This window comes from Oncorhynchus gorbuscha, linkage group LG16 (genome assembly GCF_021184085.1).
Source record: "Oncorhynchus gorbuscha isolate QuinsamMale2020 ecotype Even-year linkage group LG16, OgorEven_v1.0, whole genome shotgun sequence".
NCBI classification, from domain to species: Eukaryota; Metazoa; Chordata; class Actinopteri; order Salmoniformes; family Salmonidae; genus Oncorhynchus; species Oncorhynchus gorbuscha.
In genome coordinates, this window is record NC_060188.1 from 70,355,759 (window position 1) to 70,381,686 (window position 25,928).

General features: G+C 40.7%; 1 protein-coding gene across 1 annotated transcript; it reads left to right on the forward strand.

The window, feature by feature from the left end:
- Positions 1-340: 340 nt before the first annotated feature.
- LOC123998885 (moesin) lies at positions 341-24,412 on the forward strand. The gene is made up of 13 exons (XM_046304107.1): positions 341-807; positions 13,964-14,047; positions 15,998-16,093; positions 16,925-17,199; positions 17,342-17,425; positions 17,767-17,913; positions 18,086-18,182; positions 18,620-18,783; positions 19,092-19,222; positions 19,500-19,660; positions 20,004-20,096; positions 22,782-23,012; positions 23,208-24,412. Exons 1-13 carry the CDS (start codon positions 796-798, stop codon positions 23,370-23,372), a joined length of 1,740 nt encoding a protein of 579 aa, XP_046160063.1. The 5' UTR covers positions 341-795; the 3' UTR covers positions 23,373-24,412.
- The last annotated feature ends 1,516 nt before the right edge of the window (positions 24,413-25,928 follow it).

Here is a 25,928-nt window from a genome sequence, read left to right on the forward strand (position 1 = left end):
TCCTTTTGAATGGATATCAATGATGCATTTGCGTACACAAAATGCACATCATATGAAATGGTGATTATTGTATTGATTGGAAGTTGTGTCATATGGCGGTGTCAGACCGTGTCATTAGAAAACACTCGTCGGATGTTCAATAATTGATTGGAAAAATAAATCTGCTTTATATTTATTCGATCCATTAGCCTATAAAATATAGTTCTGACTAGGTGTTTGTTGAAAATAATATGCAATGGCAATTTTTTTAATCAAATATGCCGAACCACCCTATCCGGTGCGCCTGTCCCAAACAGTGTGTTACCCTCAAAATGGTATTATATCTCAGATTGAAAAACTGGAGTAAAATCAAATTTCGCTAGCTATATACTTATGGTATGCGGGAAATTACTTATATCGGAACCTTGTGGGGTATCCGGGCTTAAATTTAAAGTCCAGGAATTTAGTTTAGCTGCTCACGTTCAACTGGAGCTTGACAAAGGAATAACGGGCCATTGAGAATACAGGCGGAGTCTGCTGAAAAACTCATTTTAGTATGTCTTCATTGGGCTGGGTGTGGTTTTTCAGTCACCGTGCCGTTAGCAGGAAATTAAGCTCTGGATCACCACTTTGAGGCGATACAAAGAAAATAGGAAAATACGAGCAGTTTGAAAAGTTTGAAATCAAAGTTTAACTGAAGTTGACGGACGATTTTCAGATTGTGCACTTTATCTAATGGTCACAAGTTTTTGTTGACTCCATTGTTGCTACCATCCAATTCCTGACATCAGTGACCAAGGACAGATAACTGCGAAAATGCCGAAGACGGTGAGTAGCCTTTATTCGTGTGTGGGACCAGCTTTAAAACACTGATGTTTACATAGAAATAAGACATTATATAAAACGCTATCTCTGGTCAAAATGTAGCTTTCCAACTTGTTGTCTTGTTTGGTCGAGAAAGATAATTTAGCCCATAACAGGCTATAAAGTCAAATGTTTGAATTGATATCCTATAATTCTTCGAAAGCATATATGTGGCAGATTTAACTCAATTGGGCTACTGAATGTGTCTGACGTTGTATAGCCTATGTAGAGCCATATAGGTTCAGAAAAGGTTTAGAGCCCCTCAAATGAATGAAAAGTGTATTTTAAAACATGTATTTCATATAGGGCAGGACGCTGTAGCCTATATTTTTTTCTCCAGCATCCCCTAAACTTGTTTTTATTACGAATTACAAGGAATTGATACAATGTTGCCCAACGTTATTTTTTGTTAGGCTACCCTAGGTTTGTGTCTATCTTATGAACCGTTATTTTGTGTCAAGCTATGCGCCATCGGCAATCCCCCGTTCCTTGGAACGTGATTGGCTTTTGAATGAACGTTCAAGAAGTTGAATAGACCAGCGTTGGGTTCATATCAACTCGATCCATATTCATGAATAATTATGTCAGACATTTTAAATGTTGTTCAAATGTAGTCTCTAGACAACATTAACGCGTCACCGGGCCCAATTCATATCAATGTGGCCTATTAGTGTTGATTTTGTTTGCTGTTGGCCTACCGGAGGTTCCCATGGCCCATTCGATTGACGTTGTGTTTGTCTTTGTGGTACCCCGTAGTACAATAGCTAGCCTATGCACTCTTCAACAGTGGACTCCCATGTTATCCTGTCCTATAGGCCTGCTATTGAGTGATGGAGGTTAGATCACTTGCATTGTGCTCTATCAAAGTATAGGCTATTCTAGGAGGTACAGTATCTAGAAATGTAGGTTCTTATAGTTTGATCTATGGCAAACCTTAGCCTAGAAGATTACCAGGCCTGCGTGATTTAGATATTTGCTATATTTATTATATTTGACCTTTATTTACCTAGGCAAGTCAGTTAAAATAACACATTCTTATTTTCAATGACAGCCTAGTTCAGGGACAGGATGTTTTTTTGTTTACCCTGTCACCTCCGGGATTCGAACTTGCAACCTTCCGGTTTCTAATAGTCGAACATATAGAGCCCAGCCCAGGGAAATTTAGTTGAATGTAGAATCCACTGGATCAGTTCTATTGATGTTAAATAGCATTGCATTTGTAATTTATTTGATTTCTACGTTATCTTAATCAAGTATTTACTCCAAATTAGGAACAATGAATAAAACACTCTGTATAGCATCATATTTTAGGTCAGGATGTCAGACATGAGGATTTGAAAAATATGTTTTGCTTAATCAGTCACTGTGATCAAATGCACCCCAGGTAATGACAGTAAAATCATGTGCAGTATTGTGACATTTAGCTTTTAAGAATCAATTGTGAATGCATGAGAAGATTATAGTTGTATTTATTTGAATCTGTAATTATGTATTAACATGTCTTTTAACAGAAGTCATCCATGTGTCCCCCTACCATTAGTGTAGGCTTTGGCTGTGCTTCTTTTGGCAATTTTACAGCTTCCCAAGGAACTGTAATCTAGTGACTCAAGGTTTCTAAGATTGCGTCAGTTGCTTTTGAGCCATTTCCTGGCCTGCAGTCTCTTGACGCTGCCACTGAAAGCCTTATTTGGTGTTTCACAGCACAGACTCCCCCTTCTCCGTCCTGCGCAATTGCACGTTCCTCAGCCAGTGTTTTACCATCTAGATTTTTAAACACTTCTACAGGCCACCCCATGTCACACACCAAATTGACTCCTGTCTCATTTCCCAGATAATGTCATAATACATATGTTATGATTTGCTATTTTACATCAATCAATTTTATTATATTCATAAGACCCTCTCATCACTAAAAAGGTACTTGCAGTCTGGTTAATTTTATTTCAGATGTACCTTTAGACTCTAGAACTCTACACATCACTAATAAATGTGTTATTCAGTGATGTTGCTTTCCTTCAGAACTACGATATTCTAATCAACAGCAATTTATACTTACTACTGTCCAGTGAAGTGAAATACTATATTGGCATGAGTATAATTGAAAATCCTTAGTTCTTCACAAACAACAAATAATAGAACCAAGTGAAGTGGAAAGTCCAGTGGTATGTAAGAAGGGGATTAAGCAGCTCTGTAAACGCACATAGCAGAGCTGAGATTAACAATTTGTAATAAACTAAGCTACCGGTGGTAGAGTGTATGAAAGGCAGAAATTATGCGAACCTTTGGGGGCCTCAGCCCGTAAATGGAGGGTAACTGTGCAGCAGCTCTGAAACATCTCTCTGGCTGCAGAAAACCAACCAGTAAGTTGTCTTTTGTTGTTGTTTTTGTGTGTTTTTGAGTTGATTTAGATGAGGTTTGCTAAAACAGAACTTTATTTATTTTTTACATAGGATCTCACCCTAGGTTAACATAAATCACTGCACTATTACTACGTTGGTAAGTGAACAGTAATGATTGTGATAACGACCGTATAATTTGTACTGATAAGTGGTTGCTTTAAGGTGTTTGAATTAAAAATTACCTTGCATTATCTGCGATTCATGAACCTGATTTGAAAAAGGGCAAGTCATAGTATAGTGAGTTTAACTAACTTGAAACTAATATAAGACTCGCAAACACATTCAATCTGAACAAATATCAACATAATTGAAATTCTCATATTGATTCTGAAAAACTGTCTATAGTGGAAGTTTATAACATTTTGGCTCTACGGAGAGTAGCATTAGCAGTTTGAGGCTAACCTCATTCTCAGAATTAAACCCAGAGAGAGCTTTTCGTTCTATATTAGTGCCTGTGGCTCTAATCTTCCTGTTCATGATTTTGACCTAATAACATACTATGAATACTTTTCTAATTGATTGTATTCCATTTGTGTATGTGAATATGTTTGTGAATGGTTAACATTCACCTCCAAAACAGATAAACGTATGTATGATCAACAATCTAACAACATAGTATAAGAATTATTCATCAGTTCCTGATTTCCACATATTTATGATTTTTAAATCCCTTTCAAAGTGTATTTCAATCAGATGTCTTGAGGGGATGCAGTTGAAGGAGACATTCCAACATTTTGGAAAGGGAATTTGGAAAGTGGAAAATGTCACTTCCTTTTTCCCCAGTGATTGGTGTCCCAGTTTATAATAATTTGCGTACTTTACTGAAATACAGTCTATAGCTAAGATTTGTTATAGCTTTGTTTGCTCCTCAGTATGACCCAATGCCCTTTACAAGACAGAAAAGGCATTGAATGTTCCCAAGACAGAATGGAAACATTAACATTGTGATTTTGTAGCACATACAAATGAAAATTATAGAGTCTTATTAAAGGAGGCCTGGGTAAAGGCCTTTGTAGAATGTACAATTTTAGCCGTCTTATGCCACGATTTTGCTGTCCCAGACAAAATTTCCTCGGCGTGGGCAAATTCTTATGTCGGAAACAATTGTTGGATGTCTTCGCTCGTTCAGTGTGGCATGGTCTAGGTCTGCCGATTTAAGTAAACTTTTTGCCTTCATCGTGTAGTGTGGCTGGTGTTACGAGCCGATCCCGATGACTGACCAATAGTAACACTGCCGGCATTGTATGTACACAATAATACGATTAGTGTAAATAGTCAGAATAATAGTTAGATTAAAAAAGTTAAATGCTGTGCAAGAATAACGATTTCCCTAATGATCTTGTTTACATGATATAACTGAAATCAGGCTTGGGGTGGGATTTTGATTAAAAAAACTTTTTTTTTTAACTTAAAAAAAAAATCTACCACGCTATTTTGGGGAAGCCTATTTATTTCTAAAATGCATACTTTCAGTTTTTTCAAACTCACCTCACTCGCATAGAGAGAGTCTTGCGCTGCTGGCACATGCACAGATCATATACACCGCTGAACCCTTGCAAGTCAATCGCAGAATGTGACAACAGAACTGAAGGAAATCAAACAATCTGTCCAGTTTAAAAAAAATAAAAAATGTTTTTACCTTTATTTGACTAGGCAAGTCAGTTAAAAGAACAAATTCTTTTTTTTCAATGATAGTCTAGGTTAACGACGGATCGCTTGGGGATTTAATCTTGTAACCTTCGGTTCCTAGTACAACACTCTAACCACTAGGCTACCTGCCACCAATAGGTTGATAGCCTTCCTACAAGGTACTCGTCTATGTAGTACATTTTGTTCATGTTTTGTGAGGAATCAGCCACAAAACTATCATTGGTCCTGTTACTGAGAGTGATGTTTTGCTGCTGTTCTAATAATAGTGTGTGAGAAGTGTTCTGAGCTCTAGCCATGCGATACACACCCTTACCAGGCAGAACGGCCCATTCGTAGTTCTTTTTTTCCTGTGTGAGATTATCTATTTTTACCCAGGAAAGGCACTTCTTAACAACCCTTGACTGGTAGCCAAGGACCTGTAGGCCTGAACTACACAATTAAATCATGTCTAATCAGTAGGCTATGTCATGTTAAGCAGTTCGTTTGGTTGACTGGGAAAATAAAGTATAGCGTTTAGAGAAAATATAAAAGTGGTATGATTTAGGGCAGTAGTCCCCAACCTTTTTCAGTAACTGTACCAGCAACAACATTTTGGTCTGCCTGAAGAACCCCCTCATGTGCATTTTACCAGTAAGCCTATGGTCACGAGTCTTCTCAAGTACCTTCTGTAGATAGGCCAAGTAACCCCATGGTACCCCTGTTTGGGAACCATTGATTTTGGGGATTCATCAAAACAGTGATGCAAATAAATGTTTAACATGGTGACAGAGGCACAATGTGGACTTACATGCAAATCTACTCTCAATGTCTTACTAGATCTTGTAAATTAGTGTCATTTAACAAATCTTAGTCACTGAAATTAGATTCAACTCACAGCCACTGCAGTTAGATTCAACTCACATTTGTGGTGTGGCTCAGTTCATAGAGTAAACCATAAAAGGAATAGCTATGGTGTTAAAGGCTTTGGGGGTTTTGATCTACTTCGTTTTCAAGGTTGGTTCTGTTTGGGTGTGGCTTTCCCAGATTGGATGAGCTGCACCTGTTGCCTTGTTAAACATGTTTAAGTTTCACCTGTGCTCGCACAGGGGATATTTTAGCGCTGCAGAGCCTATGTGCCAGTTGGCATGAGGCAAACCTAGTGGGTGTACATGGTGTGTGTGTGTTAAGACTCAAGTTTGCTTGGCCAGCATTCAGTAGGTACCCCCATGGATGCCTTTCAGAATCCATTTTAAAATCCCACTTGGTGTCGGTTTGTTTGTGAGTGATTAATTTGTTAGTTCCCTTTTCATGTTGAGCGATGATTTTTGGTTGGTTATTGGGGAACTTAACAAAATGGGGGCTCAGCCAGGAAGGATCAATGTTTCCTATGAGTATGGTAGTCACTCACCTCTGAAGTGTTACTGTGCCCAGATATTTGAGTTTTCAAAATGCACTTTTGTTTGAGGGTTTGTCACTGACAACCACTCAGATGGGTTATAAAATTGGTGAAATCAGTGGAAAGTTGCATAAAAACTCACACTGTAAATAAAAATAAATATGGACTTTTATTTGCAAGCATTTGTGGGGAACCCTACTTGGGAGGTACTGGATAAAATGTACAAAAGCAAATCTGCTCATCATTGCAAAGCATTATGTGACAGTGGCAACTGCCGATTCAAAAGAACTAGTCAAAGAGTTAATCACTACTGTTTTAGTGGAAGAGGAAATCCTTGTGGAGAGGGAGGATGATGAGAAGGGTCCTAAGGATGGTGGAATACACCCCGTAGAGGTGCAACTGTGAGAGGTAGAACTAAAGGCAAGATTGAAGCAACAGAGATTAGAGTTCGAGCACACCATTCAGTTAAAACAGATAGAACTGTTGGCCACCAAAGCAGCACCAGAAGTGGATACCCTCAAGTCAGGCCATGATCCTCCACCCTCAACAGAGTTTGAGGGGTGGCAGCGTAGCCTAGTGGTTAGAGCGTTGGACTAGTAACCAGAAGGTTGTGAGTTCAAATCCCCAAGCTGACAAGGTACAAATCTGTCGTTCTGCCCCTGAACAGGCAGCTAACCCACTGTTCCCAGGCTGTCATTGAAAATATGAATGTGTTCTTAACTGACTTGCCTGGTTAAATAAAGGTAAAAATAAAAAATAAAAATAAAAATCTTGGTTGGCTTGTACCACCTTTCAAGGATAAAGGAGTTGAATGTATATTCTACTATGAGTGGATTGTCGCTAGAATGGCTGTGCAATATCTGGTCCTCCTCTACAAAGTGTTTTTGTGGGGAAATCTCTGAAAGTGTACGGTGCTTTATCTCTTGATCAGAGTTCAGATTATGACACTGTTAAAGCTGCTATCCTTCTGGCTTATGAGTTGGTCCCAGAGGCATACAGTAAATTACGAGAGACATTAAAAAGCCATGTTTAATTCTCAAGGGAACCAGCATGTCTTTTTGATCAGTGGTGTTGTTCTCAAGAGGTCAAGGTCCTTCAAGAGTTAAAGGCACTCCTACCACTCAAGTAGTTCAAGAATTGCCTTCACGAAAGGCTTGCTACGTACATTTATGAGCACAAGGATCTCACTCTTGAGAAAGATGCAGTCCTTGCAGATGAGTTTGTGTTGACACATTAAACTACCTTCAGAAACAAAGTGCCCAGTAGTTATTCCTACACAAAAAGCAATCTAGAGAAGTCACCTACCTCTGTGAGGTTTATGTATTTTCTGCAGTGCCCAAAGACAAGGCAGAAAACTTGTGCTTTGTATCTGCCAGTTTGTCACTACTGCCGTGACAAAGGACACATTGTCTCTGTGTCCTAAGTTGAAACAGAAAAAAAGAGAGAAAAACTGTTTCTTTTTTGGGGGATCACTCCAGCCCGTTAGGTCTCTGGCTGGGACTGGTTTATCGCCTAAACAAGGTTTTGGATTATACTGTATGTGTAACCAGTTGCTGAAGTGTCAGACAAAGACAAAACACCCTCCAAAATAAAAGGTTGGGCAGCCCGTCTTCTGCGAGACACTGGGGCAGTCCAACCTTTTATATTTGGAGGGTGTTTTGCTTTTGTCTGACACTTGAGCAACTTGTTGCAGCCCGTCTTCTGCGAGACACTGGGGCAGTCCAACCTTTTATATTTGGAGGGTGTTTTGCCTTTGTCTGACACTTGAGCAACTTGTTACAGTGTGATCGTTCAAGGCATGAAGATGGGTTGCATGGAAGTTCCTTTGTATAATGTGGAACTCGAGTCTGTTCTTGTTACTGGGTCCGTTATCGTTGGAGTGAGGCCTAGAAAACTGGTGAAGAGTGTCTCTTTCATTTTGGGCAACGATTTGGCTGGAGGGAAGGTTGTGCCAAATCCAAATCAAATCAAATTTTATTTGTCACATACACATGGTTAGCAGATGTTAATGTGAGTGTAGCGAAATGCTTGTGCTTCTAGTTCCGCCAATGCAGTAATAACCAACGAGTAATCTAACCTAACAATTCCAAAACTACTACCTTATACACACAAGTGTAAAGGGATAAAGAATATGTACATAAAGATATATGAATGAGTGATGGTACAGAACGGCATAGGCAAGATGCAGTAGATGGTATTGAGTACAGTATATGAGATGAGTATTGTGGGGTATGTAAACAAAGTGGCATAGTTTAAAGTGGCGAGTATTACATGTATTACATAAATATGCATTAGATGATATAGAGTACAGTATATAGAAATACATATGAGATGAGTAATGTAGGGTATGTAAAACATTATATTAAGTGGCATTGTTTGGTTTGGTTGGGCTTGTCGCAATGGGATGAGTACTAGGAAGGTACACAGATCGAGATTTTCCCTCTGTTCTCAAAACTTTTGAGTTTTAGGCAGCTATTATATATATATATATATATATATATATATATATATATATATATATATACAAATATGAAAAATATAATATAGCATTTTTTTGGGCCTGTTTTGTCTTGTACAATAGACTGGCAGCAAATACCGTGTTTATATTAGAGAAGGCGATTCATTAAAGTAGTGTCGCATTTAAGTTGATCTTGTTGTGAAATGGGAGTTTTTTTCTGTTGGTGGTGAGCAAACTTGTCCATTAAATACATGGTATATATTTGTTGTCTTAAGGGGGAAGATGTTATAGGCTTTGGGATTTCGACTTCGAGTTTGTGGCTTGCCCTGATTGGAATCATCCTTGTTGGTCAGGATGTTCTGGCACAGGTGATATTTAAAAGCTGCAAAGCCAGTGTTCCAGCTGGCACTAGAGATGTTGGAAGAGCTAGACTGCTGTTTAACACTCCTGCTTTAAGTTTAATGCGACACCTTTTATTTTTTTGCCATTTGGTTTGATTGATGTTTATTTTCACTCCCTAACCTAAGTTGGCGTGTGTTCTTTTCTTTTAGTTTATCAAGCAAATCTACGGGAGCGTCCATTGTGGGTGTATATTTAAGACCCTAGTCGAGGTTGATTGGTCAGCATTCAGTGAATGCCTTTCAGAACCCATTTTAAACCCCCACCTGGTTTTGTTTTGTTTGTCAGTGACTCAATTGTTAGTTACCTTTTTATGTTGAGCAACGATTTTTGGTTGGTTATTGGGAAACGTGACAATGGCAATAGACAGATATAGGCCCTAACTTGTTTACAAACATAAGTTATCAGTATAGCCTGCAAGTGCACATAAAGCTTAATTTCACTGGTGGGAAGTTGCCGGAACATGGAAAGAGGAAATTAAACATTCAGCTAACCACTCCCTAGAAAACTGGGCCTTCATTTTGTGTGAAATATTTCATTTATTTATTAATCTCTCCCCTACAACATTAGATAACACCTTTGAGATGTGTTCAGATCTTGTTTAGTCATACATTTTAAGAAAACAAGGAACTCAACTATGCACTGTTGAGTGGCATAGAATTTGTTTGAGAACCAACCATGTTAAATGTTTGTACTAATTACTTGTAGATGGCTGGATGTGTCTGGGTCATTTGTGAAGCCTAAATGAGGTTAATGTTCATAGTAGTTAGCTCCTGCTCCTACAAGCCTTGGTCCAGTCACAGCTCTACTTTACAGCCCTCTACTCTGTGGGCCACATCAGTCCAGCCACTCCAGTCTGCTCTGTGCTGCCGGTGATGACAGGAAGTGGCAGGGTGACAAGTGGACTGACCAGCAAATGGGGCCTGCTGACACAAAGGGGAAAGAACGCAGCCCTAATCAGCCACACAGCTGGGAAATAAAGCATGCCATTGTGGCTCAGCTCAGGCGTGGGCCTCAGCCCTGCTCAGTTATTCCCCCCCCCCAAACACACACACAGTCATGTCATTTCTGAGAGGACAGAACATGGAGCCATGTCAATATAGCTTTATTAATCACTCACAGCGTGGGATGGAAATATGTTTAGGGTGTACAGCAGGCGGAAGCTTGTATACCACGTGGCAGGCAGCATACACTCATTTGTTGCATTCCTTTTATGTGCATATTCCATTTGTTTCTAATTCATACTGGCTGTAAAACTGCTTTGAGTGTTGGGCCATGATGTTGTGGTCTAAAGACTGAGGTATCCATGATGGCTAGCTCATCAGGTTTTGTATGCCTGCTGTTATATAAATCATTCTAGAAATAAGGCCACTTTTCCTAATTCCACTTTTGTAATTACAAAAATGGCAGAACCTGCAATTACAAAATGATCGCGTTATTATCGTGTCACTAGAACAGTCTAAGAGCAACTTTTTATCATAATTACACATAGGCCTACAGTAAATGCCATATGAGGGCAAAACAGTGCGATAGAGAGCTACAAGTCCTTTTTGCATGCACGTGTGTGTGGATGTTAAGAAATCAAAAAGAGAAATTGTGCTGGTGCAATCACTGAGCACACGTTAACTCTGAGAGAAAGGCAGGCAAGCAGAAATGTGATGCATTACAGGATGTAGTGTCAGTGAGCTCCATGTTGGGCGGGCCACCCTCGCTTTGCGAGGCCCAGCTACCAGAGGATGTGGTTACTTCCTGTAGTGAAGCAGCTCGGTAGAGAGAGAGAGTGAGCTGGGGGACAACATGTTCACTTAGCATGCTAAAATCCCCAAAGTCATTCTGCTACATTTAGAGAGGTATACTCATCACTATTGCCAGATGCAAAACTATTTAATGCTATTTAATTTGACACAGTATTAGTATAGTAACTGTTTTTATGTCTGTGTCAAATCTACTCCGATTAAATTCTGTTTAAAATTCTGTTAGTGTAGTGGACAAGTTTTATCGCATCATTGAGATAAACATATTTATTTCCCCTTTGGTTTCTGTGAAGTCAGTGTGCCTCTTTTTCCAATATAAGCTAATAATACCTCATTGTGGCAGGAATTGGTGCACTGTCTCCCACAGCGGGTTTCCTGAAATTGTTTTTTCCAGGGTTTGAGGCTGATCAATCATTTTTTGTCTAAGCACCTCCCCTTGTGCAATCATCTGTACCAGGCACGGAAAATGGCCTCTCTCCCACATTGTACATCTTTGAAACATTGTAATTGTCTGCCCCACCCTCCCCTCTCTAGTGAGTAAAGGAGTTGAAATGAACATGCATACAGTGGGGCAAAAAAGTATTTAGTCAGCCACCAATTGTGCAAGTTCTCACACTTAAAAAGATGAGAGAGGTCTGTAATTTTCATCATAGATACACTTCAACTATGACAGACAAAATGAGGAAAAAAAATCTCAAAAATCACATTGTAGGGTTTTTACTTAATTCATTTGCAAATTATGGTGGAAAATAAGTATTTGGTCAATAACAAAAGTTTATCTCAATACTTTGTTATATACTCTTTGTTGGCAATGACAGAGGTCAAACGTTTTCTGTAATTCTTCACAAGGTTTTCACACACTGTTGCTGGTATTTTGGCCCATTCCTCCATGCAGATCTCCTCTAGAGCAGTGATGTTTTGGTGCTGTTACTGGGCAACACAGACTTTCAACTCCCTCCAAAGATTTTCTATGGGGTTGAGCTCTGGAGACTGGCTAGGCCACTCCAGGACCTTGAAATGCTTCTTACGAAGCCACTCCTTCGTTGCCCGAGCGGTGTGTTTGGGATCATTGTCATGCTGAAAGACCCAGCCACGTTTCATCTTCAATGCCCTTGCTGATGGAAGGAGGTTTTCACTCAAAATCTCACGATGCATGGCCCCATTCATTCTTTCCTTTACACGGATCAGTCGTCCTGGTCCCTTTGCAGAAAAACAGCCCCAAAGCATGATGTTTCCACCCCCATGCTTCACAGTAGGTATGGTGTTCTTTGGATGCAACTCAGCATTCTTTGTCCTCCAAACACGACAAGTTGAGTTTTTACCAAAAAGTTATATTTTGGTTTCATCTGACCATATTACATTCTCCCAATCTTCTTCTGGATCATCCAAATGCTCTCTAGCAAACTTCAGACGCCCTGGACATGTACTGGCTTAAGCAGGGGGACACGACTGGCACTGCAGGATTTGAGTCCCCGGCGGCGTAGTGTGTTACTGATGGTAGGCTTTAGTTCCAGCTGTTACTTTGGTCCCAGCTCTCTGCAGGTCATTCACTAGGTTCCCCTGTGTGGTTCTGGGATTGCTGCTCACCGTTCTTGTGATCATTTTGACCCCACGGGGTGAGATCTTGCGTGGAGCCCCAGATCGAGGGAGATTATCAGTGGTCTTGTATGTCTTCCATTTCCTAATAAATGCTCCCACAGCTGATTTCTTCAAACCAAGCTGCTTACCTATTACAGATTCAGTCTTCCCAGCCTGGTGCAGGTATACCATTTTGTTTCTGGTGTCCTTTGACAGCTCTTTGGTCTTGGCCATAGTGGAGTTTGGAGTGTGACTGTTTGAGGTTGTGGACAGGTCTTTTATACTGATAACAAGTTCAAACAGGTGCCATTAATACAGGTAACGAGTGGAGGACAGAGGAGCCTCTTAAAGAAGAAGTTACAGGTCTGTGAGAGCCAGAAATATTGCTTGTTTGTAGGTGACCAAATACTTATTTTCCACCATAATTTGCAAATAAATTCATTAAAAATCCTACAATGTGATAAAAAAAAAAAATCACATTTTGTCTGTCATAGTTTAAGTGTACCTATGATTAAAATTACAGGCCTCTCTCATCTTTTTAAGTGGGAGAACTTGCACAATTGGTGGCTGACTAAATACTTTTTTGCCCCACTGTATTACGTCTCAAAGGAGTATACCCAAAGACAATTTAATAGAGTAGTATGGACATGCAACAGCTCTCAAATAAAGAGAAAAATGTTTCACACTGCTTTGAAAAAAGTAATGGTCGAGTGTTAGTCTCAGATATCCCAGACCTGGGAACAACGTAAGCTAGGCAATGGCACTGGAGCATTGGAACATTGCCGGAAGCAACCCAACTGTTTAGAAAAACTAGTTGAATGTCTGCCTAAATTGTTGTATTATGGCTTTTGCTTACCGCCTGATGAAAGCAGTATTTGGAACCTAACGCACTATGATGCCTTTGCTGCCTGCTCTTTGGTAATATGTTCAGTAGTTATCAGTTTACAAACCACTGACATTTTGGATTAAACATATCTGACAACCCTCATAATCACCATTTTTTTCTGAAAGTATGTGTGTCCACCCTACTATAACCATAAATCTTTCATGAGATGTAGACAATTATAAATTACACTGCCAAAATGTTTAATCAAATAAAGATTTTGCCAAGTTAGTGTGCTCATATGCCTGGCCCAAGTTGTCATGTAGGTGCACTCCTACCCTGCTGTGAAACTCTACTGCTTCCGGTCATAGAATGAGGGTTCATTCTAATGCTTATGAGGCCTATTCCCCTTTGATCAATCCCAAAACTAAATTTAGCATATAAATGTACATACATGTATATATTTATTAGCATAAATCATAAGTAAGTAACTCTAACAGTCTCTAATCAATGTAGTCTGCTCCAACATGCTATTGCTTCCCAATCTCGAATTCTCAGAGGCATCTAGCTCGATAATCACATTTGTTGTAAATTAGGTACACCGACAACACATGTAACTTTTTAAAAATGGAATTCACTGGTTGTCAGTAACAGCGTACTAACTCATTTTTGTTTCTTCAACAGATTAGTGTGCGAGTTACCACGATGGATGCAGAGTTGGAGTTCGCCATCCAGCCCAACACAACGGGAAAGCAACTCTTCGACCAGGTAAGAACAATGTTTGCTCTGCTGAAACATGCTCACGGTTTTGCCTCCTCGGTGGCAAATGACATGTTCTTGTGGTGCTTTTCTTCTAATGCTAATCAGTCTAAATTGAAAGCTGGGGAATGGAAGCCCAGTTGTGGGACTGGAGTGAATGGTTTATTTTTCTAGGTACTCTCACTCTCTCGCTATTCTTCTCATTGAGTCAAGCTGTTCGCTATGGCATAGGCCTGAGAGCAAAACATTTTTGGGGGGCTCCTGAAGATTTTTTATTATATATGTATTTATATCTACAGTGCCAGTCAAAAGTTTGGACACCTACTCATCCCAGGTTTTTCTTTATGTTTACTATTTTACTATCAAGGCAAAGGGTGGCAACTTTGAAGAATCTCAAATCTAAAATATATTTTGATTTGTTTCACACTTTTTTGGTTACTACATGATCCCATATGGGTTATTTCATGGTTTTGATGTAATCATGATTATTCTACAATGTAGAAAATAGTAAAAATAAAGAAAAACCCTTAAATGAGTTGGCGTGTCTGAACTTTTGACTGGTACTGTACATGATTTAATGAAAAGCAGTGAACATACACATTTAATAACAGACTCATACACACAATCAAGCAATAGTTAACATACACAGCATTGTTTCACATTTTGAAATAACCGACTCATAAACAGAATCATGCAGTAGGCTGCAGCTGGCTTCACAGACTCCCGGGGAAACTCGACTTATTGTAGCCTCACGTGGAGGAAAGGGTAGTGGAGGAACGTGTTCGCTGTAAAATATTACACGTTGTAGCGGTGCTTTGGATTTGCCATTAAACTCCCTACCCACCCTAAGCTAACCCATCTCAACTCAAGGGCGGCTCAATCAAATCAGATGACTGTGTAGAACTGGATGATTTGCAGGCAGTGGTAGTGTGTTTAAACACTCTCTTCTATGTGGGAAAAACCCCCACCAACTCCTCCTCAAGGCTATTTACACAGCAGATGTGTCTCCTCCATGAGTGGTCATCAGTCCCTAGCCGTCTCAAGTTGTTCTACGATGCCTGTCTGTGTGAGGAGAGGAGAGAGGAGAGGTTGGTCACACCAGTGTTAAAGTGGCTCTCTTAGACACAAACTTGCCATGGCTGTATGGCAGGTCAGCCCGGCCTAAGATTACGTCTCTATCGTTTTAGCAGAGTCACTCCATCACCAATTGTATTTTGGCTGCTGTCCCTATCTCACTTAATGCTCATAATCACACATATTTTTTATTTGTTTCTATTACTTTTATTATTCTGAATTTTTAAACTTAATGTGGACTTTGCTGTCCAGACATATCTGTGTCAGGACAGCCACAGACCCCTCTAAGTGGCATTTGATGTAGTGGGCATTCTGGGCAGGGGACTGGATGACTCACTCCACAACCATTAGATAAGATTACAGAGTTTCCCCTCATCTCTAGAGAGATGATCTACTCATATAACAAAAAAAGAGTACCAATGTCTAGGGTAGAAGATGAAGAGTTAAGTAATGTTGAAAAAGTTTAAACTGCTCTTCTACACGTAGGTCCATGCAATTACTCTTAGGAAATGGCTGCCAACTGTATTATTTTGGGCATTAGGTTTAGCTTAGAAATGGTTATTTGATACAGTGTTTGTTTGAAACTGAAAATGAAATATAAAATGTAAAAGATAAGTAGAATATCTATGCACTTAGCGAAGATGATTCTGTATTCATACTTCAGTAAAAGTGCTTTAATATAACTCTAAAGAAAGACTAAACTAAAGACTATTAGATCGTCATATTCTTTTCAATTAATGACTCAACCATCATGCACCATTACCAACAGTAAATTAAAATCTGACATGAAACAAGAATGTCGCATAACACTGTTTTCACAGACAATTTAACACAATTAGCCCCTGTTGAGAGCTAGCTTACATTTAAAACAAATTGTGCTCTAAGGTTGTGAAGACAATCGGACTGCGGGAGGTGTGGTTCTTCGGACTGCAGTACCAGGATACAAAAGGTTTCTCAACCTGGCTCAAGCTTAATAAGAAGGTGAGTGCCTCCATTTGAACAAGGATATTGTGAACAAGGCTTCTATGCCACCTTACACTCTTAAAAGTAAATGTGCCCGGAAAAACGTTTTGGGTTGCCACACCGGCGGAACATTACCAGTTGAAAAAGGTTCCTCAAGGAACCCCTGTGTAAAGGTCAAACCTGAACCTTTTTGATAATATATTGTAGCGGTGGCAGCCTATCAGATTGGAGGCGTGGCTTATTGTAGTCGTTGCTTCGAGATAGTTGTTTTTGGTCACCCGTTAGCGTAAATGTCATTCCTGTTCATCGTCTTAAGTTTGTACACTGCATATTAAAATGTTCCTTGAATATTTATGCATATTACATATTCTAATATAATATTAATGATATTAACATTGCTGATTACATACAGTAATATAGTGGAAACTATTCCAACTTTCGGATTTGCATAGGCTCTTAAGGAACTCATACATCTGTGTTAGCCTCATTGAAGATACAAAACTGTCAGTGTTCAACCTTAATCTTTTCTGTTGTATTGTCATCACATTAACAGGAATGACATTTACTCTAACGGATAGCCAAAAAAATCTTAACGACACACCCCTACTAAGCCACGCCTCTACTCCAGGGTTGATCCAGGAACCTGTTGCTACATTGAATCCATAATGGTTCCTCCAAGAACCACTCAACTAACCGAAGGTGCAAATATGAACCATTGACTAGCAATGGTTCTTTGAGGAACTCCAGGGGTTCCTTTAGGATCTCTTAGTCACCACTAATTCTAAGAGTGTAGGTGAAAGAGAAACTGCTCCTCGTGCCTCTACTCAGCTGTATGACCCCTGATCCTAGGTGACTGCCCAGGACGTGAGGAAGGAAAGCCCACTACTGTTCAAGTTCCGTGGAAAGTTCTTCCCTGAGGATGTGTCAGAGGAGCTGATCCAGGAGGCCACCCAGAGGCTGTTCTTCTTGCAGGTGAAGGAGGGGATCCTCAACGATGACATTTACTGCCCCCCGGAGACTGCTGTGCTGCTGGCCTCCTACGCTGTGCAGGCCAAGTATGCTGACTACAACAAGGACATCCACTCGACAGGATACCTGTCCAGTGACAAACTGTTGCCTCAGAGGTAAGGCCTCCACCATCTCTAGAGTTTACATAACACCTTTTGATTGGACCTCCATACTCTCTTTACCTTAAACAGTCTATGATGGCCTACAGTTTTTGATGGTGTCATGTTTTTATGGTGTAATGTAATGTTCTCTTTTTAGAGTCCTGGACCAGCACAAGCTCAACAAGGAGCAGTGGGAGGAGAGGATCCAGGTGTGGCATGAGGAACACAAGGGCATGCTCAGGTAGTGAAACACACACACAGACACACACATTACTTACCCCTCCTAGTTCTGTTGTTCCTGGCCTAAAACAAAATCTGCAGCTGTTGGTTTCAATTGAAAGTTCTATATCTCTCTTTACAGTACAACATACCATGTGGAAAATTGCTTTAGCTTCTCTCATAGAGTGAATAGATTTGCACTCAGCTTGAGTATGTGAAAGCATATGCTATGATTTTGAAGCATCTTGACAATCAGCTCTTATTGAGAATTATTTTGGCAGCTACCTTGCTGGTAGTATTTTAATAACTTAACAGCTTGTGTTTCTTCTGTGCTTAATGACTTGATTTGTTATACCCACACAGAGAGGACTCAATGATGGAGTACCTGAAGATTGCTCAGGACCTGGAGATGTACGGTGTTAACTACTTCAGCATCAAGAACAAGAAAGGATCAGAGCTATGGTTAGGAGTGGACGCCCTGGGACTCAACATTTACGAACAGAATGATAAGTGAGTGACTCATGTAGAAATGTACTCAACAGGGGTACTCACACATATGGGACTGAAAGCTGTTATACATATGCCGTACAAACTCTGGTCCAATGGTTGTTTTATGATTGTGATGAAGTGTAAATGAGAACGCAAATATCAATGTGTTGATATCACATTTTTGCCTCAACAGGATGACACCTAAAATTGGATTCCCATGGAGTGAAATCAGGAATATTTCCTTCAATGACAAGAAGTTTGTTATCAAACCCATTGACAAGAAAGCACCAGTATGTACCACCAATGCCCTCTCTGTACTCATGGTTAATGGAATACTGTGAGATTATGGCAGAGTCAGATGCGCCCAGAGTCAGATGAACTCGTGGATACTCATTTTATGTCTATGTGTGCAGTATGAAGGAAGTTAGAGGTAGTTTAGCGAGCCAATGCTAACTAGCGTTAGCGCAACAACGGGAAGTCTACAGATATGCTAGCATATGCAAAACTACCTCTAACTTCCTTTCTACTGCATGCAGAGGCATACAAATGGTATCCATGAGTTCATCTGACTCTGGGTAAGTAGAAAAATGAATCTTGCATCTGCTAAACTGTATAAACTTTGATTTGATAAAGTTATAAAGTATTCACTAGGGAGAGAAATTATTATTGTTGCCATAATATATATTTTTTAAAGATTACTGGTACTCACACATACTTTCTTTCCTAGGACTTTGTATTCTATGCTCCACGACTGCGTATCAACAAGCGCATCCTGGCACTCTGCATGGGCAATCATGAGCTGTATATGCGTCGCCGCAAACCAGACACCATTGAGGTACAGCAGATGAAGGCCCAGGCCAGAGAGGAAAAGAACCACAAGAAGATGGAGAGGTCAGTATCACCACCACCGCACTGTAGTTACTGCTTACAAGACCATTTCAAGACTTCAGAGACCTGTGGTTACTCCAGCCTCTGTCTTTGTATCGTCCTTGTTGAAATTGATAATTTCTAACATTAAAATCACAGCAGTCTGTTGTGGGTGGAAAATAACTTCAGTAGCCATCAGAACATTGACAGATCTCTTTAGCTAATGTTTAGGTTGGCCTATTGTCTGATAAAGAAGGCTTGAAAATGTTATGAAATTGTCCATGTTCCCTCCCTTCTATCTCCCTGTTTACTCTATGGCCTCTGTCCACCAGGGCACTGCTGGAGAACGAAAAGAAGAAGAGAGAACTTGCTGAAAAAGAAAAGGAAAAGATTGAAAAGGAGAAGGAGGATCTTATGGAGAAACTGAAACAGATTGAGGAACAGACGAAAAAAGCTCAGCAAGGTTGGAAACCCCCTATTACTGTAGTATGAATAAATAAGAGAAAACCTATTATCTTTTCTCTTAAAGCTTAGTCTTATAAAAGAGTGATTGTTCATTGCTTATTATTGATTATTGTCTAAATACAACCAACACACTGTAAAGCACTGTAAGACCTAATGTAACCTTTATTTAAGGAAGTTAGTCTTGAGAGAAATTCCATTTTACAAGAGAGACTTAATGAAAGCTACAGTACACATAGTCCATTCTGTCTATTATCATCATTACTGTGTGTGTGCAGAGTTGGAGGAACAGACGCGGAAGGCTCTGGAATTGGAGCATGAGAGAAAGCGTGCTCAGGAGGAGGCGGAGCGTCTGGAGAAGGAGCGCAGGATGGCTGAGGAGGCCAAGACTGCCCTGCTCCAGCAGTCTGAGAACCAGATGAAAAACCAGGAACACTTGGCGAGTTATAATAATATATGTCATTTAGCAGACGCTTTTATCCAAAGCGACTTACGCTTCTACGTATGGGTGGTCCCGGGGATCGAACCCACTACCCTGGCGTTACAAGCGCCATGCTCTACCAACTGAGCTACAGAAGGACCACATATTACACACATTCATCAACAGCACACGCAGTGTCAGCATGTAGCATTGTGCTACAGAGTGATGAGCTACTGAGTAATGTGATGATTGTTAATTACTGTAGTTAATTTTTTGGAATAAAACAAATAAATAATTGTTTGAAACATGTATTATCATGATAGCTCAGAAAGAAAGTGAAAATAACCTATTTTTCCCACAGGCCACGGAACTGGCTGAGCTAACCTCAAAGATCTCCCTACTGGAGGACGCCAAGCAGAGGAAGGAGGATGAGGCAACACAGTGGCAACAGAAGGTGTAGTCTCAGCTACTGCTCTCCTCATTCACTCTGACCTCCCCCACCTTCTCAAATGGTTTAGTCCCCATGTGTCATTAACTACATCCAATGTTGCAGTAATTCATCCATTAGAACAAAGTAACCATAGCTCTGATATGCTGTTCTGAAGTTATAGCAGTTGGACACTGTTTGTTTTAAGAACAGAGTGCCAGTCGTAATTTGCAAAATGAGTGCAAAATGACGGCAGTCAGAGACGCCCACCGGCAGGGATGGTCCTTAAAACACATCTTGCCGAACGAACTGCAAATGAACAGCAGATGAACAGCAGAACGACAATCGGTGCAGTGTGTGCGCACAGCACCGAATGTGGATCTAGCGTTTGTCTCTGATTTTCCAGTATGCTGTGTTTAAGGGACCACCCGCTGTAATCGTCTGACTGACCCAAAAAAATCACACGATTCTACATCATGGATGAGAGACTCTGTTCAGAAGGTGCTAAATACAATCATCCAGTAAACGCTATTGGCGCGTCTGAGCCCTCTGGTGGAGGGAATTGCTCCATTGGAGGGGCCCCTCCTCTTCTCTCCCCCTGTGTGCATGGTGACTCAAGCTGTGGGCCTGGCTGGAAGGGATGGTTTCTCTCTGTCTTTACACTAGGGAAATCCTGTTTGCCTGGGAGGATTTCTCTCACCCCATTGTTATATTTGACCTATTTTCACATTTGAAAGAATGCTAATCTAAATGGCAGGTCCCAAATGTTGTGTGATTGTGCTGTCTAGATCTACCTCCCCCTCCCCCATTTTAATCTGAAAGATTTATGAGCTGATTGGTGCACCATACTGTCACACAGGATATTAATGTATATGTTGGACTGTATAACTGTATAATCTTATAGAGGTCATTATAGAGGTATAGATACACTACTTGACCAAAAGTATGTGGACATCTGCTCGTCGAACATCTCATTCCAAAATCATGGTTATTAATAGGTAGTTGGTCCTCCATTTGCTGCTATAACAGCCTCCACTCTTCTGGGAAGGCTTTCCGCTAGATGTTGGATCGTTGCTGCGGCGACTTGCTTCCATTCAGCCATAAGAGCATTAGTGAGGTCGGGCACTGATGTTGGGCGATTAGGCCTGGCTCGCAGTCGGCGTTCCAATTCATCCCAAAGGTGTTCGCTGGGGTTGAGGTCAGGGCTCTGTGCAAGCCAGTCAAGTTCTTCCACACCGATCTCGACAAAAAATTTCTGTATGGACCTCGCTTTGTGCATGGGGGCATTGTAATGCTGAAACAGGAAAGGTCATTCCCCAAACTGTTGCCACAAAGTTGGAAGCACAGAATTGTCTAGAATGTAATTGTATGCTGTAGCGTTAAGATTTCCCTTCACTGGAACTAAGGGTCCTAGCCCAAACCATGAAAAACAGCCCCAGACCATTATCAAATCAAATCAAATGTATTTATTTATATTATAGCCCTTCGTACATCAGCTGATATCTCAAAGTGCTGTACAGAAACCCAGCCTAAAACCCCAAACAGCAAGCAATGCAGGTGTAGAAGTACGGTGGCCAGGAAAAACTCCCTAGAAACGCCAAAACCTGGGAAGAAACCTAGAGAAGAACCAGGCTATGTGGGGTGGCCAGTCCTCTTCTGGCTGTGCCGGGTGGAGATTATTACAGAACATGGCCAAGATGTTAAAATGTTCATAAATGACCAGCATGGTCGAATAATAATAAGGCAGAACAGTTGAAACTGGAATTATTCGTCCTCCACAAACTTTACAGTTGGCACTATGTATTGGGGCAGGTAGCGTTCTCCTGGCATCCGCCAAACCCAGATTTGTCTGTCTGACTGCCAGATGGTGAAGTGTGATTCATCACTCCAGAAAACTTGTTTCCACTGCTCCAGAGTCCAATGGCAGCAAGCATTAAACCACTCCAGCCAATGCTTTGGCATTGCGCATAGTGATCTTAGGCGTGTGTGCGGCTGCTCGGCCATGGAAACCTATTTCATTAAGCTCCCGAAGAACAGTTATTGTGCTGACGTTGCTTCCAGGGGCAGTTTGGAACTCAGTAGTGAGTGTTCTTATCGAGGACAGACGATTTTTACACTCTACATGCTTCAGCCCTCGGAGGTCCCGATCTGTGAGCTTGTGTGGCCTACCACTTAGCGGCTGAGCCGTTGTTGCTCCTAGACCTTTCCACTTCAAAATAACAACACTTACAGTTGACCGGGGCAGCCCTAGCAGAGCAGAAATGTAATAAACTGACTTATTGGAAAGGTGGCATCCTATGATGGTGCCACGTTGAAAGTCACTGAACTACTCAGTAAGGCCATTCTGCTGCCAATGTTTGTCTGTGGAGATTACATGGCTGTGTGCTCAATTTTATACACCTGTCAGCAACAGGTGCACTGAAATAGCAGAATCCACTAATTTGAAGGAGTGTCCACATACTTCTTTATATATAGTGTATTCCTTCTGCTGGGGGAAACAGAACCAGACAGGTGAAACACTGGCCAACACTGTGCTATGGTGAAACAAAATCCTTTATGGATATTATACTGAACTCGGCTAAACCCGATAGCTGACACTGTAGTTCACCTGAAGTTCACCTGTTTTTTTATGTATCACATAACCTATTGATATTCCTTCTCCTCAATCAGTTCATACCATGAGTCATTAACATGAGTGGCTGCCCCCCTTAGGCCTGCATGGTACAGGAGGACCTGGAGAAGACCAAAGAGGAGCTGAAGAGCAAAATCATGGCGTCCCACATACAGGAGCCTATGCAGGCCGAGAACGAGCATGACGAGAACGACGAGACCAGCGACCAGGCCAGCGCCGAGTTCACAGGCGGTATCTCCCACAAAGACCGCAGCGAGGAGGAGCGCATGACCGAAGCCGAGAAGAACGAGCGTGTACAGCAACACCTGCAGGTGAGTGACCGACTGTGGCTGCTGCCCACATCAAATACCCCCCAGCACTGGAGACAGATGTTTATAGGGGTTGTATCACTGTTTATGAAAGTGTAGAGATCACAAGAATGGGCCTTAGAAATGTATCATGTTATGCCTGTGTTGTTGTGTGTGCCGTAGTGAGACATGGCCATAATGTTATCTTTCCTCTACCAGGCTTTGAGCTCGGAGTTGGCCATCGCTCGAGATGAGACCAAGAAAACCGCAAATGACATCATCCACGCAGATAACGTGAAAGCGGGACGGGACAAGTACAAGACCCTCCGGCAGATTCGGTCGGGCAACACCAAGCAGCGTATAGACGAGTTTGAGTGCATGTGATGCATCTTGTTTGCAACTGCTATAGGCCCCACAGCGGTGCCATACTTGGTCCATTCATTCTAGACTGCAGACACTGCCTTATACAAGCTACAGTGCCTTCTACCCAAACAAGACCAGTATACATATCAAAGAGAAACAAAAAAAAAGTACAGCACAATGTATTTGAATAATGGTGCACAAATTACATTACAAGCAATGAAATAAGTGCAACAGGTAATAAGGGAGATATTTAATAGAACAGTTTAAAGTGATCAATTTTATTATAGATGGAGGATGTTTTATTGATTATCCTTTAGTAGTTATTTTTAACTGATTCATTCCTCACACTGTTTTAAACTGAAAACGAACTAAATAACAACTCGATGCAGGACAGCTGCAATTTGAATTACATTATGGTTGGTCACTATTTGGGTGTCATTGTTTCAGAGCAGGTCTGTTTGTTTTGAGGTGGACCGTTAAGCATTTTCAGCAAATGAAGAGAACATCAAACTGTATTTAAATTAGCATTTTGTAATTCTAATTTTAAGCATTTAAATAGATGGTTGTCTTTCTAAGAGAAGGACATCTTTGTTTGGAAACCACCAGCAGTATTGCTTTTATGTAAGATTTGATTAAGTCCATTTGAATGACTCTTTATAGACCAAGTGTATCTGCTATGATGTATAGCCATGCACACTAGTAGCTGCCATGATTAGGAGTTTCTTTTTGTATATCAATCTTTTGCTAAATCTTGTATTATATGGCATTTGAAGCAATATGATTCGAAGACCTGCCTTGAAAGATTTATTTTGTCATTTGGATTTTTTAATAAAACAAGTTATGTGTAAAAAGATGGATGTCTTACAGATTGTAAGTGTCCCTCTAGCCTTTTCTCAGTAAATGATATGAATGACTGGAAGCCACCAGCCAGAATTAAAACAAGGATGAATATTGTAACTCTTACAGTACTGGGCAGTGCTTTGTCATCTGCAGAATGTTTCAGCAGACCTTTGCTGCTTGAGTCTTCATTTCAACTGTCATTAAAAGTGGAAACGACACTGTTTTATGTGTTCTGTTTTCCTGTTTCCCTTATCTTTGTTTGAGCTCAGAAACTGACTGGCCATAGGTAAATTTGGGTAAATGCCCGATGGGCAGGTCCATCTTTAGCCAAGCGGGCATGTCTAAATTGGTGTTTTTGCACAAATGTACCGTTATTTAGCTAATAATGTGTGCCTCGATTAAAAATAGGCAGTTTTGTTAAAAATGACTGGGACGATTTCTGGTCCAGTCCGTCTCCTGTCTGTTCTCATATGAAATCCATTGGAATATAGGTGCAGTATCCTGCAAGGACCCTAGAGGTCCTTGGTTGACCAATACATATATTTGAAACGCTTCAGAAAGTGGTTTATTCTCAGCACAATACGAAAGTACAGTTTCAGAAATATCTTCTCTTGTTTGCATATAGACTTCTTGAATATGTTAAACTCAGAAATCAAATCCGGTTTTAGTTAACAATTTGACGGATGACTTAACTTTGACGGTTCAGTTCAATGTAATGATTTTTAATCATTAACAAGCACTTCCGTTACCCCGGAGTGGCCAGATATCTCATGCACATGAAGTATCAAACCAAAGAGTGCAGCACAAAGAGATCCCTCTGGGCAAAAACGTACATATAATCAGTAACACTTGAAATGAAGGGGTATACATAACACATAGCAGTGTATGTGTTAAATGCCTTGCTTGAGGCCACTATGGCAATAGGGAATGGCACAACCCTGGGTGTAGTATAATTTAAATACATGAAATATCTGGGTTTCATTGAGCTTGCCTGGTGCAAAGGAACCAAATGGATATTCCCAAAAGTGCAAACCCCACCCGCCCATCTGTCACAGCAAGCTGGCTCAAGAAAACACTCAATGTATTTGAAAGATTTCAAATATCAATCAATCAATCAATCAGTTTATTTGACACGTGTGCCGAATACAACAAGTTTAGTAGATTTTACATTGAAATGCTTACTTACAAGCTCTAACCAATAGTGCAAAAAAATGTATTAGGTGAACAATAGGTATGTAAAGAAATAAAACAACAGTAAAAAGACAGGCTATTTACAGTAGCGAGGCTATTAAAGTAGCGAGGCTACATACAGAGACCGGTTAGTCAGGCTGATTGAGGTAGTATGTACATGTAGATATGGTTAAAGTGACTATGCATATATGATGAACAGAGAGTAGCAGTAGCGTAAAAGAGCGGCTGGCGGGTGGTGGATGGGACACAATGCAGACAGCCCGGTTAGCCAATGTGTGAGTCGGGCCAATTGATGTAGTATGTACATGAATGCATAGTTAAAGTGACTATGCATATATGATAAACAGAGAGTAGCAGCAGCGTAAAAAGAGGGGTTGGGGGGGCACACAATGCAAATAGTCCGGGTTCCCATTTGGTTACCTGTTCAGGAGTCTTATGGCTTGGCGGTAAAAACTGTTGAGAAGCCTTTTTGTCCTAGACTTGGCACTCTGGTACCGCTTGCCATGCAGTAGTAGAGAGAACAGTCTATGACTGGGGTGGCTGGGG

Coding starts and splice junctions, on each gene's coding strand:
- LOC123998885 (XM_046304107.1), top strand. Junction 14,048..15,997: donor GAAAGCAACTCTTCGACCAG/GTAAGAACAATG, acceptor TTGTGCTCTAAG/GTTGTGAAGACAATCGGACT. Junction 19,223..19,499: donor GACGAAAAAAGCTCAGCAAG/GTTGGAAACCCC, acceptor GTGTGTGTGCAG/AGTTGGAGGAACAGACGCGG.